Raw genomic sequence first — 15,412 nt, 5'->3', positions numbered from 1 at the left:
CTATATTAATTCATTTTATTTTTTAAACATGGAAGGGTGTTTTGCCTGCCTGCCTGCCTGTATGTATGTATGTACGTACATATGTATGTCTGCACCACATGAATGCATGGTCTCTATGGAGGCCACAGCAGGTTGTAGCACCCTCTGGACCTAGGGTTATAGACAGTTGTGAACACCATGTGGGTGCTGGCAATTGAATCTGGGTTCTCTGGAAGAGGGGCATGTGCTCCTAACCACTGAGCCATCCCTCCAGTCTCTAGCTACTGTTTTAATCTCTGGGTTACAGAGTCTTTATATTATGAGCTCCTTCCCCTCCTCACAATTTCGTGACTTGAAATGGACGTCTGTTACCCTGAAGCCACCATGGACGCCCCTACTGCACTGTGTCCCTCTGCATGCTCTACAAAGCAGAGTACATTACTGTATTACAGGGGTTCTGAAATACACATGTAAAAATGGCATATTCTGAATCATAGATCCATGTCATTCCTTTCTCCTCTGTCACTAAACACTTTAATATAGAGGAAGAGATCAAAATACAACGTCAAAAGCCAATTTCCTCCTCTACCTTCTGACATATAAAGAATATGAGCCCTAGTGGCCCCCTTTAATATAACAAAATCTTACAACATGCAACTTCACAGCTTAAAGATTCAACCTAGGTCAGTATCTGGCTTGGAACTACATGTACAAATAAACACAAACATGGCACCAGTTCAAAGTCAAAGAGCCCACATCTTTTTTGTTGTCTTTTTGACAGACAGCCTGTTACTCCAGGCTTTAGAACTGGCCATCCCTAGATGTCATAGCCATCACCAGTCACTTAGACAGGAGGAGGCAGTATAAGAGAGCATGAGAAGCTTACTCTAAACACCAACTACACTACTGTAGACATGGGACACACTAAATGTCAGACTTAGTTTTCATTTCATGCTCATTGTTCTAAGTGATTAATCGTCTTCCCTGCCCCACGCCCACTGTGATGTTTTTCTAGCTGTGTGGAGATGGCAGGTGAAGTGTCTACACAGAGATCTTTCATGAAGCTTGAGACTAATGCAGATCCTTTACTGTGGCTCATCGTGGTTTGAGGGGCCCCAGAGATGGCTCAGAGGGTAAAAGCACCTGCCTGCACTCAAGCCTGATGACCTGAGTTTAATCCCTGGGACCCCACATCAAAATGGAAGGAGAAAACGGACTCTACAAAGCTGTCCTATGACCTCTACATGCATGCTGTGGTGTGCATGCACACACAAAGACACACAGACAGACCCAGACACACACACACACACAGACAGACAGACAGACACGCACACACACAGACACCTGCAGTGAAAAGAAAATAGAAGTATCTTAGAATCTTCTTTAATAACAGTATTGAGCCAAGTATGGTAGTTTCAGGTCAGCCTGGGCTTTACAATGAGACTACGTCAAAACAACAACAATGCCCCCAATGCCCCCACAAAAACAAAAAAAGAACAGAACATGGTATTTTTACACACCTGATTATGGTGCAGGACAAAACATATGAGCATCCTGAAGATACTAGTGTATTTTTTTCTTCCTCAAAGATAGGTTGTAAATTATGTCTGAATAGTAATCCCTTAACAGTGACTATTCAGGAAAAAGATGTCCAGTTCTCTGTCTTTGCACTGGCTTTGGCACTGATGGGCCCAATTGCCATAGCAAGAAAAAGCCTAAGAACTTGAAACCATTACATTCAGACATTTAACAAGTCACAACCTTGGAGTCCTATTCTACCTGAAATACCATTCAAAGTTCCTAGGTATTATTACTAGGAGAAACTTTTAATAAAAGCTAATTAGCTACAGAACCCCCCAGTGGTTAACTGATTTTAGGGGCTAAATTTCTGCTACTTCTAATTATCCTCTGATGGCTTTCTGTGGTGTCTCAGAACCACGACAGATGACAGTGGAAAACTGCACTGAAATCCACCCACCCTGACACTGTGCTAAGCGTCAGCTTCCCCCTCTCCAAGTAAAATCAATACTCTGTTTGAGTAAACATGTTACAGCTTTATTAGGGTGTCTTGCTTGTTCTGTAACAGCTACTTGAAGCTGTGGTAACAAATCGACTCAACTCAGTTAAACCTAGAGAGCTGGGTAAGAGGCCCATCGATAAGGTTGTTATAAAAATAAACTGCAGGAGATCAGAAGCTGGAGCAAACAGCCTGGTAAATGTCAATATTTCCCCTCACAGAGGAGGACAGCAACAGTGAGATCATGTGCAAAGTCCTTTTCCTCCCTTAACGATGCTTCTTACTTCAACTGGACAAAGCATTTCCACTTCTGTGTGCAGCTTCTCTGAACGAAATTTTTACCAATTTCCCTATGGATTTGGAGCAGGAAGTTGACATAAATACCCACAATTTTTCATATTCAGATTCTTTCTTCAGAGAAATACTTTAGTCTTAAACTGGCTTTGTTAAATGACCTTAAGTCATTTGGAATACTGTGGCAATAGTCTCACCTTTTTATTAATGAAGCTAAACTGTCATCATCTACATTTTGCATTTCAATAGAATGTAATGGCCATTCTTGAAATCGTTTCTGTGAGACTGATGCTGTGCCTTCAGAATTAGGCTTTGGGGGTTCTGGCGCTTCATAATAGCAAACACCACTGGCTTTAGTGGAGAGCTATGTGCAATGTCTGCTACCTACTGGAGCGAGCTTGCACAGTGGGTACAGCTTTAGCAAACCAAGACTCAGATCATCTCACAGAGATGTCCATGGGTTGCTTAAGGAACTAACATCTGGCAGGAAATTCCTACTTCCATTTGGCTAGCTCAGACCATCCAGATGTGAAAGTAATGGTTTCCTTGAACTCAGATGTGAACTTTCCTATTTTCTATGCAGTCTACTCAGTAAAATTTTGTTCTGTTTTAACTCCCTATTGACCACAACACAACTCAACCTCAAACCAATCAAACAAAAGACAATACAACCCCTCTGTTGTGGGCTGGGAATGCAGAAAACTCTGGGCTTGGTCCCTAGCATCATGAAGTGGGTGTGTGAGCGCACGCCTGTAATCTTGGCACAGCATCTGGGTGGCTGGAGGAAGACAAAGCTCCAAGTCACCCTCAGCTTCACAGGGAATCTGAGGAGAGCTTATACTGCATGCGGATCTATTTTTTAATGATTTATTTTTATTTTGTGTGCATTGGTGTTTGCCTGTATGTATGTCTATGTGAGGGTGTCAAAGCTCCTGGAACTGGAGTTATAGACAGCTAAAATGCCATGTGCTCTTGTGAACTGAAGCCAGATCCTTTGAAGAACAGCCAGTGCTCTTACATGCTAAGCCGCCTCTCTAGGCCACGAGGCTCTGGTTTTTTTTTTTTTTTTTTTTGGTTTTTCGAGACAGGGTTTCCCTGTGGCTTTGGAGGCTGTCCTGGAACTCGCTCGGTAGACCAGGCTGGCCTCGAACTCACAGAGATCCGCCTGCCTCTGCCTCCCGAGTGCTGGGATTAAAGGTGTGCGCCACCAACGCCCGGCCCGAGGCTCTGGTTTTAAAACAAGAAAAACAACAAAAACACTTTTATATCAGAGACTGTTGGTAGTCTTCAGGGCAGTGTTTAGAAAACCATGTGGGCTATTTCTCCTCACTCAGAAAGGAAGGTGTGGTGTGATCTGTAGGAGGAAGTGGAGTAGCTTGTGAGTCACATGTGGGGTTTAGACGTTGGCCTTGGCAGTGATGCTGGACAGGTGACTTAATGTCATCACACCCTACAGCTGAGGGAACTGTGCAGCAAAGTTAGGCCCAGTTCCCAGCTAAAGTTTATCTGAATAAGGGCATCTCTTGTTTCAGCTCACTAAGTTGTGGAGGTAGTTATGCATCAGAAACTAACTGTGGACCAGGCAGATTATGCAAATGTGATCAGATCCATGTGACAGCAGCTGGCATGTCCACTTCAAGATTCAAACTAGTTCCACTGGCTTAACTGACACTCCAGGTCAGGACACTAACAGAGAAACATTTTGTTACGCCATAACTGTAAGAAAAGGAACCTTGGTCAGTTGAATGATGGAGTTATCTCTGGTCCTATGGCACTAAATAAAGCCTTTTCATAGCATCATCATTTTTGTGGAATAAATATCTTTTCATTGTCTTCAAATCCAGGAAAACTAAGGATCACAAAATGTGAGCTTTGGTGTATGTGGTAGTTTGCGTAAGAACGGCCCCCAGAGGCTCACAGGTTTGAATGCTTGGTCATCAGGGAGTGGCACTACTTGAGAGGGACTAGAGGAGTGGCCTTGTAGGAGGAAGTGTGTCCCTGGGCACGGACTCTGGGCAAGCCAGACCCAGTGTCTCTCTTCGTGCTGTCTGTGGATCCGGATGTAGAGGTCTCTGCTACTTTTTGGACACCATGTTTGCCTGCAGGCCTCCATGTTTCCCACCAATGGACTAACCTCTGAAACTATAAGCCAACCCTATTAAATGGCTTCCTTTAGAAGAACTGCTGTGGTTATGGCATTTCTTCAAAAGCAAGAAAACCCTAAGACAGTGTATGATACCCTTTGATAATGGCTCATACCATTTTACTCTTAAAATTTTTTCTACCAGATCAAGTCCTTTGAATTCCATTTTAAATTTACAGTTGCTTCTAGATAGAAACCATGTAGGGTATTACATCTTTGAGAAAAAAATTTTGTCTATGGAAAATTTCAAACCTCATTCTAAAATTACTCTGCACTTTGTTTGAACTGAAGTTAATAGTCATTTTCTCTCCTCTCATTCTGCCTCATTCTTCAATGCTGGGACAGGGTAATCTTGACTTCTTTAGATTACTAAAGACCCAAGTAATGCTCAAGGAGTCACAAAGCAGGTTCTTGAAGTTTGGTACTCTAGTTCAAGGTTCTTCTTTTGTTCTCTGGGCATGTGATGATTGCAAGGTGTGAATATCTCTGCTTCCCTGCATAAAGTAGGTCTAAAGTCAATTCTATACTTCAGTGGATGGTTTTTAAATTTTTTCCCTTAATAAATCAATCAAAAACAATATCCTATTAGAGTAGAAAGACAGGGAAGTTTCCGTCACTGCAGTGGGGTGCTCTGCAGTGAGTAGCTGTCATGTAAGCCACCTTCGAGTGAGTCCCTAGGAAGCAGTAATCATATAAAGGTTTCATTTCTGAGTACAAAGTGGGGAACGTGTCCCGAACACCCACCATGTCACTTTCTAGCTGTATGTGCAGAAATGCAAAGGAGGGTGGCGCACACAAACAATTTCAGGGATTCAGCTTTCCCTCTGGGGAATTTCGTGACAATTCCATACAGGTATACAATGCACTCTGATCATGTCCTCCCCTCCTACTCACTCTTATGCCCTTCCCTCCCTTGCTAGCCCTTTATCTTTTCCAGCTAGCCTCCCTTCTACTTCCATGGCTTTTCTTTTCTTTGGGGGTAGGGTGGGCACGGCCCACTAAGTTTAATTAGGGCTGCTTACACGAGTAAGGCTCAAGGTACATACAGAGCAGGAGCAACTTGGCTAGCTTTGGCTTTTACATTTACTTATTTTCTGTTTGTATGTATGTGTAAGGGCGGCCACGTGTCATGGCCCACATGTGGAAGTCAGAGGGTAGCTTGTAGGAGCTGGGATTTTCTTCCACCATGTGAGTTTTAGAGTTCAAACTCAAGTTATTGGACGTAGCACCAAATGCTTTTACCCACTGACCCATCCACTGGCCCCCAGACCTTTTGTTTTTGAAATTCAGGCTGGGCTTGAATTCACTGTGTAACTAACTCAAGCTGGATTCAAACGTGCAGTCCTCCAAAACAGGTTCTTTTTAACCCCGTTTCACTACAAAGAAAAGTAAGGCAAGGAGGAAGTGAGGAGCACACCCACTGTCTAGTGCTGCTCAGTTGCAGGGTCAGCTTCCAAACCTCTGCAGTTTGTGTGTAGAGTCAGTGCTGTGTCAGTGCAACCACTGCACTGGATACTTCTGGAAATGTGACATGAGAGAGATCTCATTAAAGCTAAGAGCCACAAGCCAGCCTTCCTAACAAGCAATGCCTTGCTAAAGAGAATCCGAATAAAATGACTTCATTTGCTGAAGAGGGCCTTTTGTTATCTGATAGGATGCTGAAGACTCCAGGTAAGTTTGTTGCATCAGAACAAGAAACTGATACGGAATGGAAGGGCTGCCTGGTGAGTCTGAGCCAGTAGTGTCTTACTGAGAAATGGAATGAATGCAGTAGGAGACAGGCAAAACCAGATCATAAACCTCCTGGGTAATCATGAAGCCCAAACAGGGACTGTATGAAGCAGCTGTTTAATTGCACCAAGATAAGCTACCTGACAAATCTGTCTTAAATAGAAATGGTTTTACATCTTGAAAATAAATAAATAAACCTATTGGTTGAAACCACAGGTTCCCATCTCCATATCAGCAAGAGCCTTCCTCTTGGGATTAGAAGTAACCCAGCTGTTAAACTCCTATCTTCAACATAAATGGAGAGGCAGTGACAACTTTTACATTACTAAATAGTTTCTTTTTCTTTGCTTTATTGCCTGATTAACATATCTCTTTCTGATTGACATGTTCTATCTTTAGACAGATAATATATTCATCCTGTTACTTTCAAGTTTTGCTGGCCTAAGAGCATTTTTGTCTTCTGTGACTTTGCATATCTATATTACAGTCTACAAAGTGGTGGTGATTAAACTCTCTGAAGTACAATAATTTTCTTCTCATAAATTTCAAGGTTTTTGCTAAAGCATCAGTCTAGCTACCCTGTGCTAATTAGATAACTCAGTGTTTCATTTAGCCAGTTAGAAGATACACACGTACGTCATGGAATCTCATCTATAATTTGTAAATGAGTACCCCGTGTGCACCAATTAAAACCACAGCTTCATCTCAGGGTTTAGTGTGTGTCTCAGATCCCTTTGGCTTGACAAACACACCTCCTTGTTCTGTTTGGAGGTCTTAAACGCTCTGTAACCTTTGCACTTTCATTTCTCAAAGATAAAACTGCCCCTTTCACATTCTCCCTCAAAAGCCCAAGTGTCAGGATTGTACGTTTTGAAATAGAGAAATTCTATAATCTCTAACTATGATTTCCTAATTTCCCAGGTCAGAAGAAATTTTCTTGTTGTCCTGCTGTGCTTTGTCACAGCGGTCTGCCTTTTCATTTGGAACCTCTTTGTCACTGCCATAGTAACAAATGGAAACATTGAGAACACTTTGTGACAGGCACTGTCATTGTTCCCAGTGAAAGTCTCTTCCCAGTAAATGAAACTGAGAAGAAAAATCATAACAAATGATAAGAAAGGGGATCTAACCAATATGTTCCCACTGGGCATCAATACCAGCCTGTGTTAATATAAGAGGATTTAGTCATATGTTTTGCGGGAACTGTGTGTGGACCAAATCTACAAATCATCTTTAGACAGAAAAATACACCTGTGACAGATGATGTCTGGATACCCCTCAGATAAAAGACTGGGGGCCTCTCTCAAGAACAAACATTCTCTGGGGTACAAAATGACTTGACAATGATTAAGAGCCATCTATAGACTGTAAGATTGTTTTCTTTGTTTGTTTTTTATTTGTTTTGGTTTTTGGTTTTTTGAGACAGGGTTTCTCTCTATTGTTTTGGAGGCTGTCCTGGAACTCACTCTGTAGACCAGGCTGGCCTCGAACTCACAGAGATCCACCTGCCTCTGCCTCCCAAGTGCTGGGATTAAAGACGTGTGCCACCACTACCAGGATTAGAACATTGTATTTTGAGAGTTAATAACTGAGGGAATGTGTTGCCTAAAAGAGTGCCTATAATATGTAAAAGACTCTTAAGGCCACAGGTTTTCATCTATTAAAGTTCCATTGTCTAATTCATATTTAGAAAATAACTTTGATTTTTTTTAATTGTTTCCAGTCCCAGTGAGATAGCTCAGGGCAACTTTCCGTGGGGACTGGACTCAGCTCTCTAGGCTTGGATGCCGAACCTTAGCCCGAGGGACCACCTTGTCAGCCTTCCTCCCCCTCCTCAGTGTTTGCTTCACAGTTTATACAAAGACATGATGCACAATTCCTGTGAGGGTCTCTTCAGTCAGACAGCCACAGAGGTCTACAAGAGCTAGTTCCAGGACAGCCACAGAGAAACACTGTCTTAAAAAACAAAAACAAAAAAACCAAACCAAACCAAACCAACCAAACATACAAACAAAAGAACCAAAAATAAGGTCTTGGGACGGAGCTCAGTGGTGGACTGGTAGAATGCTATTTAGTTGACACAAGGCCTGGGAGTTGGATTCCCAGCCTTCATACAATACCGCCCCCCACAAGCTAAGTTAAGGTACAACATAAAGGTTATCTACTGCTACGGTTATAAAGTGTGACTCACACACAGAATGTGCTAACTATGCCAATATGAATATTCCACTGATAACTGACATTAGGGTGTTACCTTATTTTAAGACCTAGTGTTTGACACTGGGAACTCACTGGAGTAGGACTTTTTTTTAGACACAGAGTAGCAAGCAGCCCAGTTGGCCCTGAACTCACTAAGTAGGAAAGAGACCTTGATCTCTGGAACTCCCGGGCCTCATACTTCCTCCCACTTCCTGCGTGTTGGTACTGCAGGCATGCACAGTCTCTGTTTTATGTGGTGTTAAGGATCCAACTAAGGACAACGCATGCAAAGTGAGTGCTCTACCAAGTGGACGCTATCCCGAGCCCCGGAGTAGGGTTATAATAAGAAAAATGGTTACCAATCCAGAGTTATCAATGGCATTGTTGAATTTCAGCCTGCCTTCTAGCCCCTTCCCCAGGATGTATTTTATTTGTATGTGTGTGCACCACATGTGTGGAGATGTCTTTTGACGTAAGGGGAAGTTGAATGAGTAAGAGTTCTAGACCAGACACTTGTGAGCAGAGGAACCTGGGTGATGAGAATTGAACTCAGGCCCCGGAAGAGCAGCAAGTAGACTTGATTGTTGGACCATCTCTTCAGCTCCTTATCTTGGTTTCTTTTATATAAGACTTCACTATGTAGCTCAGGTTGGCCCTGGACTTGCAAAGCTCCAGCCTGAGCCCCCTGAGTTCTGAGCTTACATGTGTGCGACTCCATGCCCACTGTAGTTTCTTAACTTTTATTTTAGCAGTGTGTTGTGAGATCCAGTGCTTGGAGCCTGGTTCAGCTAGAGATGAAATATGTTGAAAATACTATTCTTTTTTTTTAATTTTTTTTATTATGTATACAATCTTCTAGCTACATGCCAGCAGAGGGCACCAGGTCTCATTCAAGGTGGCTGTGAGCCATTATGTGGTTGCTGGGAATTGAACTCAGGACCTCTGGAAGAGCAGTCAGTGCTCTTAATTGCTGAGCTATCTTTCCAGTTCCGAGAAGAGAACTGGGGAGATGATCTGTTTTCAGTTTTGCTGGAGAACTATAGAACAGTATTATTATTATTATTATTATATAATTTTAGTGTTACTTTCTGAAAAAAAGCAAAGCCTGTATATAATGTATAAAACCCAACCTACCCAGTCACTGGCCTGTCATTAAAAATGTCTGTGTATGAGGCTCGCATAGCTTGTACACGGCCTGTGTTTGACCCCTGGCAATACATGAAACAGGTGTGGTGGCACACTGGTGTAATCTCAGTACTCAGACTACAAAATAAGGTCAAGGCTTGTCTGGGATGCTTGAGACCATTTCAGAACAAACAAACCAGAACCCTTAAAGACTACTTTCCTTTATATTTCCTAGCAATATCCTAGATATGACAGGGGCATGAAGAGAGGTGTGAGGTCTAGAGAGATGACTCAGTGGGTAAAGTGCTTGTCCCTGAGCCAGAAGATCTGAGTTCAATCCCCTAACTCTGTAAAATACGCTGGGACAAAAGAATCAATTCCCACAAAATACGTACTCTGTGGCACAGGTATGCCCACTTCCCATGATAGACAAACAAACAAAAATGTTAAAAAATAGACATCAAGTAGGTGGTGGTGGCACACACCTTTAATCCTTGGGAGACAGAGGCAGAGGCAGAGGCAGAGGCAGAGGCAGAGGCAGCAGATCTCTGAGTTTTAGGCCAGTCTAGTCAACAGAGTGAGTTCCAGGTCAGCCAGGGCTCCATAGAGAAACCCTGCCTCAAAAACAAAACAAAAGTCACAAAAACAAATCATAAAAAGAAAAAAAAAGGCCCACAACAAAACACCAGGGTTTAAATCTAGCAAAGTGCTGACTTCCTGGTATGGTTCATCCTGTCACTCTCACCACGGTCTGAATGTTCCAGGCTGGCTCCTAAGAAAGCCCTGCCCTCAGTCTCTCCATTCTCATTGGTGGCCCTGCAGGCAGCAGGCCATCTGTGGAGTATCCTGTTGTTGCAGGGCTAGGGAGCCCAGAGCATCAGGGACAGAGGTAGTAATTAGGTCATCCCTGTAACCGTGATAGCCTCATTATACTTCCTACTAAATGTCAAATAAATAGAATATGTGCTACTTTGAAGAGTTAAAGTACTTGAAAATATGCACACAGGATACAACCACACAGGCTTCTGGACTAAAATTCCTGGTTTAACTAATTTCCAATCAGAAAATCACTACGGTTTCCTTAATGTATTATGCAGTATGGTTTAATTCTGAATACAGTATTTTTAGCTTACAGAGATTCACAGCTCTGAGGAATATGGAATAAGAAAATTAGCAGTAGATGGCTCTAATATTATCACTGATGAAGCCTTTCAGTGCAAGGAAACCCAAACCAAGCATGAAATGCAATGCTCTATATTGTTTGCACTGTTGTAAAGAATTTGGGGCTGTGAGATAGCTCACTTAGCTTCCTGCTAAGCCTGTGATCCTGGCTGGGCCCTTGGCACTTCACTTGGAAAGCAGAACTGACTTCCAAAGGTTGTCCTCTAACCTTCACACAGTGGCATGTGAAACATATGTACACATATAATGAATGTAATAATGTAATAAGGAAGAATAATAAAAGCTCACTGGATAAAGGAAAACAGAAAAGAGGTATGGGATACCAGTTTTATACCCTTAAGACGGGATATAAGAAAGTTCATAGAAGGAAACAGTGTTTCAGAGAATGAAGCATTTTCATTGGTAAAAGATCATTAAAATGAAATAATACCTTCAAAGAAATACTATGTCACAACCATCCACAGCAGAAGGTGGCAACAGACCCCATTGGTCCTGAAAACGGTTTTCAGTCTGTGTCGTTTACCAGGAGAGACTCCTGTGGGTTGGCACTTAGGACTCTAAAGCTTTCTAGAAACATAGCCTGGCTTAACTACACTGAACTTGGAGTAATTTAGAGTTAAAAGCCTGCCTGTCCTGATCTCATTTTTGAGTATTTACTCCCTAAATGATTTCATCTGTGTCAAATTTGCTCTTTGTTTATTTTTTATTTTATTTTATTTTTTTTGAGACAGAGTTTCTCTGTATAGACCTGGCTGTCTTGGAATTCATTTTGTAGACCTGGCTGGCCTGGAACTCAGAGATCCACTTGCCTCTGCCTCCTGAGTGCTGGGATTAAAGGTGTGTGCTACCACACCCGGATCAAATTTGTTCTTTCTTATTGAGCCTGAATTTATAAAAAAAACAACCCTTTCTAATATCACACAAGCCCACTATCAGGCACAGAGGCCTCATGGACTATCTACTATTCTTTTTTTTTTTTTTGGTTTCTCCAGATAGGGTTTCTCTGTATTTTTTGGAGGCTGTCCTGGAACTCACTCTGTAGACCAGGCTGGCTTCGAACTCACAGAGATCCACCTGCCTCTGCCTCCGCGTGCTGGGATTAAAGGCGTGCGCCACCAACGCCCGGCTATCTACTATTCTTGCTGTGACTTGTTCATGCAATACTCTGACATAATTACCCTTGTGAAAATAACTGGGGTAGAGCATAGTAGCAAATGATCTTTGCCAAACACATCTGATTCCTGTAGTAAAATCTCCTTGTAATACAAAGATAGCAGCAGATGGAAGGAGCACTGGAAGTTAATTACTTTAAAAAGAAATGAAAGGTTGTTAATAAGTCTTGGCTTCTGGCTAGAGACCAGGGTTAAAACGCTTGACTTATGAGTAAACATGAAGTAAGTGAGTCTGTACCTCCCACAAATGCATCTCCAGCTCCATTGGTGTCAATGATTTCTTTCTGGTTTTGATCCAAGACAGCAAAAGCCATGACTTCATTTTCTGTAACAAAAGCAAAAGAAAGGCAGATTAACTTCTCTTTTCAATGCTTAGTACGTAAGATCACCCAGCAAAGCTTGACACTCCTGGATTGTCAGAGTTAGTAGCCTGCAGTCTGTACTGGAGGGCTTGGGAACCAAGGTGCAAGGCAACATTTCATGGAACTTTCTACATTAGGATGGTGTGTGTGTCTATGAGAGCCACACACAGAGTTCATGTTCCTGGGAGTGACTGGAAATGGCAGCAGCACTGGTTTTTGGGCAGTTTAAGTGACTGAGCAAACCATGAGCTGAAGGAAGTGCTCCTGTGGACTGGGTCATGGGCCCTAATTATCTTCAAGCCGGGCTGGGTTGCTGGCAGCGAAATCTTGGAGCAATGAAAGAGCTTCAAATTTTAAAATGTAAATAATCAGCCTTGAGTGCTGTTCTACAGAAAAATCACAATGGTGTACTTCATGTCCATGCCAAGGATTATTGATTTCAGTTGGTTTGTTATAGATAACTTAATCTGGTTATCTTTTGTCACTGCCCAAGCCGCTAGCATAAGGCACAGCCACCACAGAATGCATGGGCTGGGCAGCATAGACAGTGTGATCTGGTGCAGGGCTTCCCTTCACCGGACAGAGGAGCCTCGTCCAGGACGCTAAGCCCATGACAGCTGTGGAGTACATTGATGAAATCTGGCCTAGCAGACATCTGCAAATGATTGCACAGTGTTTTCTTATTGGACTTCTGAAGTGACAAATTTGCATCCTATGGAGACAGACTTGGCTAATGACTTCCAAAGAGGAAGTAGGAGATCTTAAAACTTAAGAACGCTCTTACTGAGGAAAGGTCTTTAGAAGTAAGGTGTGTGCTTGCACACGCGTCCAGGTGTGTACCATATGACTGCAATCCCAGCACTCGAGGAGAAAGGAGGAAGTTAGTATTATTAGTTTGAGGCCAGTCTGGCCTATAATGAGATCCTTTCTTTAAAAAAAAAAATTCCCAGCAGAAACTTTTGTTTTCTCAGGGCAGGGCCGTACTCTTGGGCCAACAACTAGCAGCCGTGCCTCCTTTCTGAATATCCCATCCTCTGAGGTCTGGGATTACAGGGGTTCATTACCATTCCAGCTCAAAGAGAGATCAACACAAGAGACACAGATGTGTTAAAGAAACAAATGGTCCTACTGATCGAGTGTGGTAAAGTAAGCTGCACTTTTAGCACTGCAGAGGTTAAAAGGGGATGATCCTGGGGCGAAGGCCAGTCCAGACTACGAAGTAAAGCTTTATCTCATAAAGCCAAACAAAAACCAATTAAATTGTTCTCAGAAATGCTGGTATTCAAGAAGACTCGTGTACTTAGCAAGTCAGTGAGCACGTTGTCAAATGGCTCCAGCCTGTGGCCACACGGGCTTCATAGGTCCCAGGACAGCTAGGATAGTGGCCCAGCACATTTGCAGATGAAAGTCGTATTTGCAGTGTCAAAAGGTTGTACAACCCTGGATGCTAAAAATCCAAATTTATCTATTCAATTCCAGTTAACACTGGTAAGATGATTCATGTGTATAACCTAAGCACCTGGGATTCTGAGTCAGCAGGATCACAGAGGCCAGCCTGAGCTACACAGTGAGTGTAAGGTCACCTTGGGCTACACAGTAAAACCTTGCTTCAAAAACCAAAAAATCTGAAGCAACTCAACTTTCCACACTTTGTAACTCTAGAGCCTACATGGCAGTTAGCAGGACTGTAATTAATTGGCTGTTATGGTATAAATATAGAGGATTAGAGTTTCTAGGGAGCGTATAGTACATATGGTTACACAGGGAGAAAAAATAAGAGATGCAAGCAGACTTTATTAGAAATAATTGGGGAAGGCTGCAGTCTGATTTAAGAAAAGGTCTACATCATAAATATTTACAGAGAAATCTGGCTTTATTACTTTCAAGCATAAGACATGCTATGCAGGGAACGAAGTATAAACCCAGAACAACTGGGCACTGAATAAGGAGAGTGAGTGAAGTAATGATAGTTACCATTAACAAAGGGGTTGCATTGCACAATAATCAGGCGCGTCCATAAGACACTTTGAGTAATAATTAACTGGAAAAATGAGCACTAGAGCGATGGCTCAGTTAGTAAAGTGCTTGTCTGGCAAACAAGGTGACTGAGTTTTATCTCTGGAACCCATAAAAATCCAACATTCCTGCTGGGAAAAGGCTGACGGGCTAGGGAGCAAAAACAAGATGGAAGGCCAGAGAGATTCCTTAACGTTGTCCTCAGACACATGTATGTACACAGACACACACAGACACACAGACACACAGACACACAGACACACACACACACACACACACACACACACACACACACACACACACACACACACACAGAAAACACAAAACCTAAAAGACAAAACAAAGCTGGTTGTAGGCACACACCTGTAATCCAAGCACCTGGAGGCAGAGGCAGGCAGATCTCTTTGGGTTCCAGCCCAAACATGAATACAACATTGAAATCCAGTCTTAATCCTCCCCACACAAACAACAGACTCACGCATAAGCAGAGTAGGGGTGGAGAAGGGTCAGGGGCTCCACCCCATCTCTGAAGAGCTATGGTGGTTACTGGCTAGGTGGGAAACTCATTTTCTTCAGTGGTTATAGCTGCTAGTAAGTCACTCATGCACTCCCTATGTTAGTGTAAGAAACCCTAATTAAACCCAACCAGAAATACAACACAACCAAACAAGATAAAGCAAACAATCCCCCTCCCCTCATCCCAAGGGTCTCACTATGTAGCCTTGGCTGTCCTGGAACTCACTATGCAGACCTGGCTAGCTTTGATCCTCCTGCCTCTGCCTTCAAACCCCAAGATTTGTGTGTAGCAGGACAGGAGATAAGAAATACTGTTTGTTATTTTATTGTAGGCTGGCACAGGGTTGATACATTAGTTACATGCACAATGTAGATGGTTGTGATGAAAACGGCCTAAGGTGGATTCCTGGCTTCCACAGGCACACACATGTGAGTCCACATATGGATAAAACACACACAGACACACAAACACAATAAAATACTACCCCCCAAACAAAGAGTGGACCATCAAGATGTTTTAGAGATAAAGGAGCTTGCCACCACGCCAGATGACATGAGTTCCCTTTGTCTTGCAGAATGGAAGGAGAAGGCTGACTTCTACAAGTTGTTCACTGAACTCCACACATGAGCCATGCTCTATGTTCTGACCAAATACTTCTTTTTAGTAGCTTACAAG

General features: G+C 42.7%; 1 protein-coding gene across 4 annotated transcripts in view; it reads right to left on the bottom strand.

Annotated features, from left to right (window-relative positions):
• The window catches only part of Adk (adenosine kinase), a 391,346-nt gene that overhangs the window by 11,805 nt on the left and 364,129 nt on the right, over window positions 1–15,412 (bottom strand). For all 4 annotated transcript variants that reach the window (XM_005083530.4, XM_005083531.4, XM_040735976.1 and 1 more), the window contains one exon: window positions 12,081–12,167. In XM_005083530.4, the coding sequence (XP_005083587.1) occupies window positions 12,081–12,167 (87 nt within the window). The remainder of the gene's footprint in view (window positions 1–12,080; window positions 12,168–15,412) is intronic.

This window comes from Mesocricetus auratus, unplaced genomic scaffold (assembly GCF_017639785.1).
Source record: "Mesocricetus auratus isolate SY011 unplaced genomic scaffold, BCM_Maur_2.0 Super-Scaffold_100053, whole genome shotgun sequence".
Classification (NCBI taxonomy): domain Eukaryota; kingdom Metazoa; phylum Chordata; class Mammalia; order Rodentia; family Cricetidae; genus Mesocricetus; species Mesocricetus auratus.
This window is presented reverse-complemented; position numbering and strand designations above follow the sequence as displayed.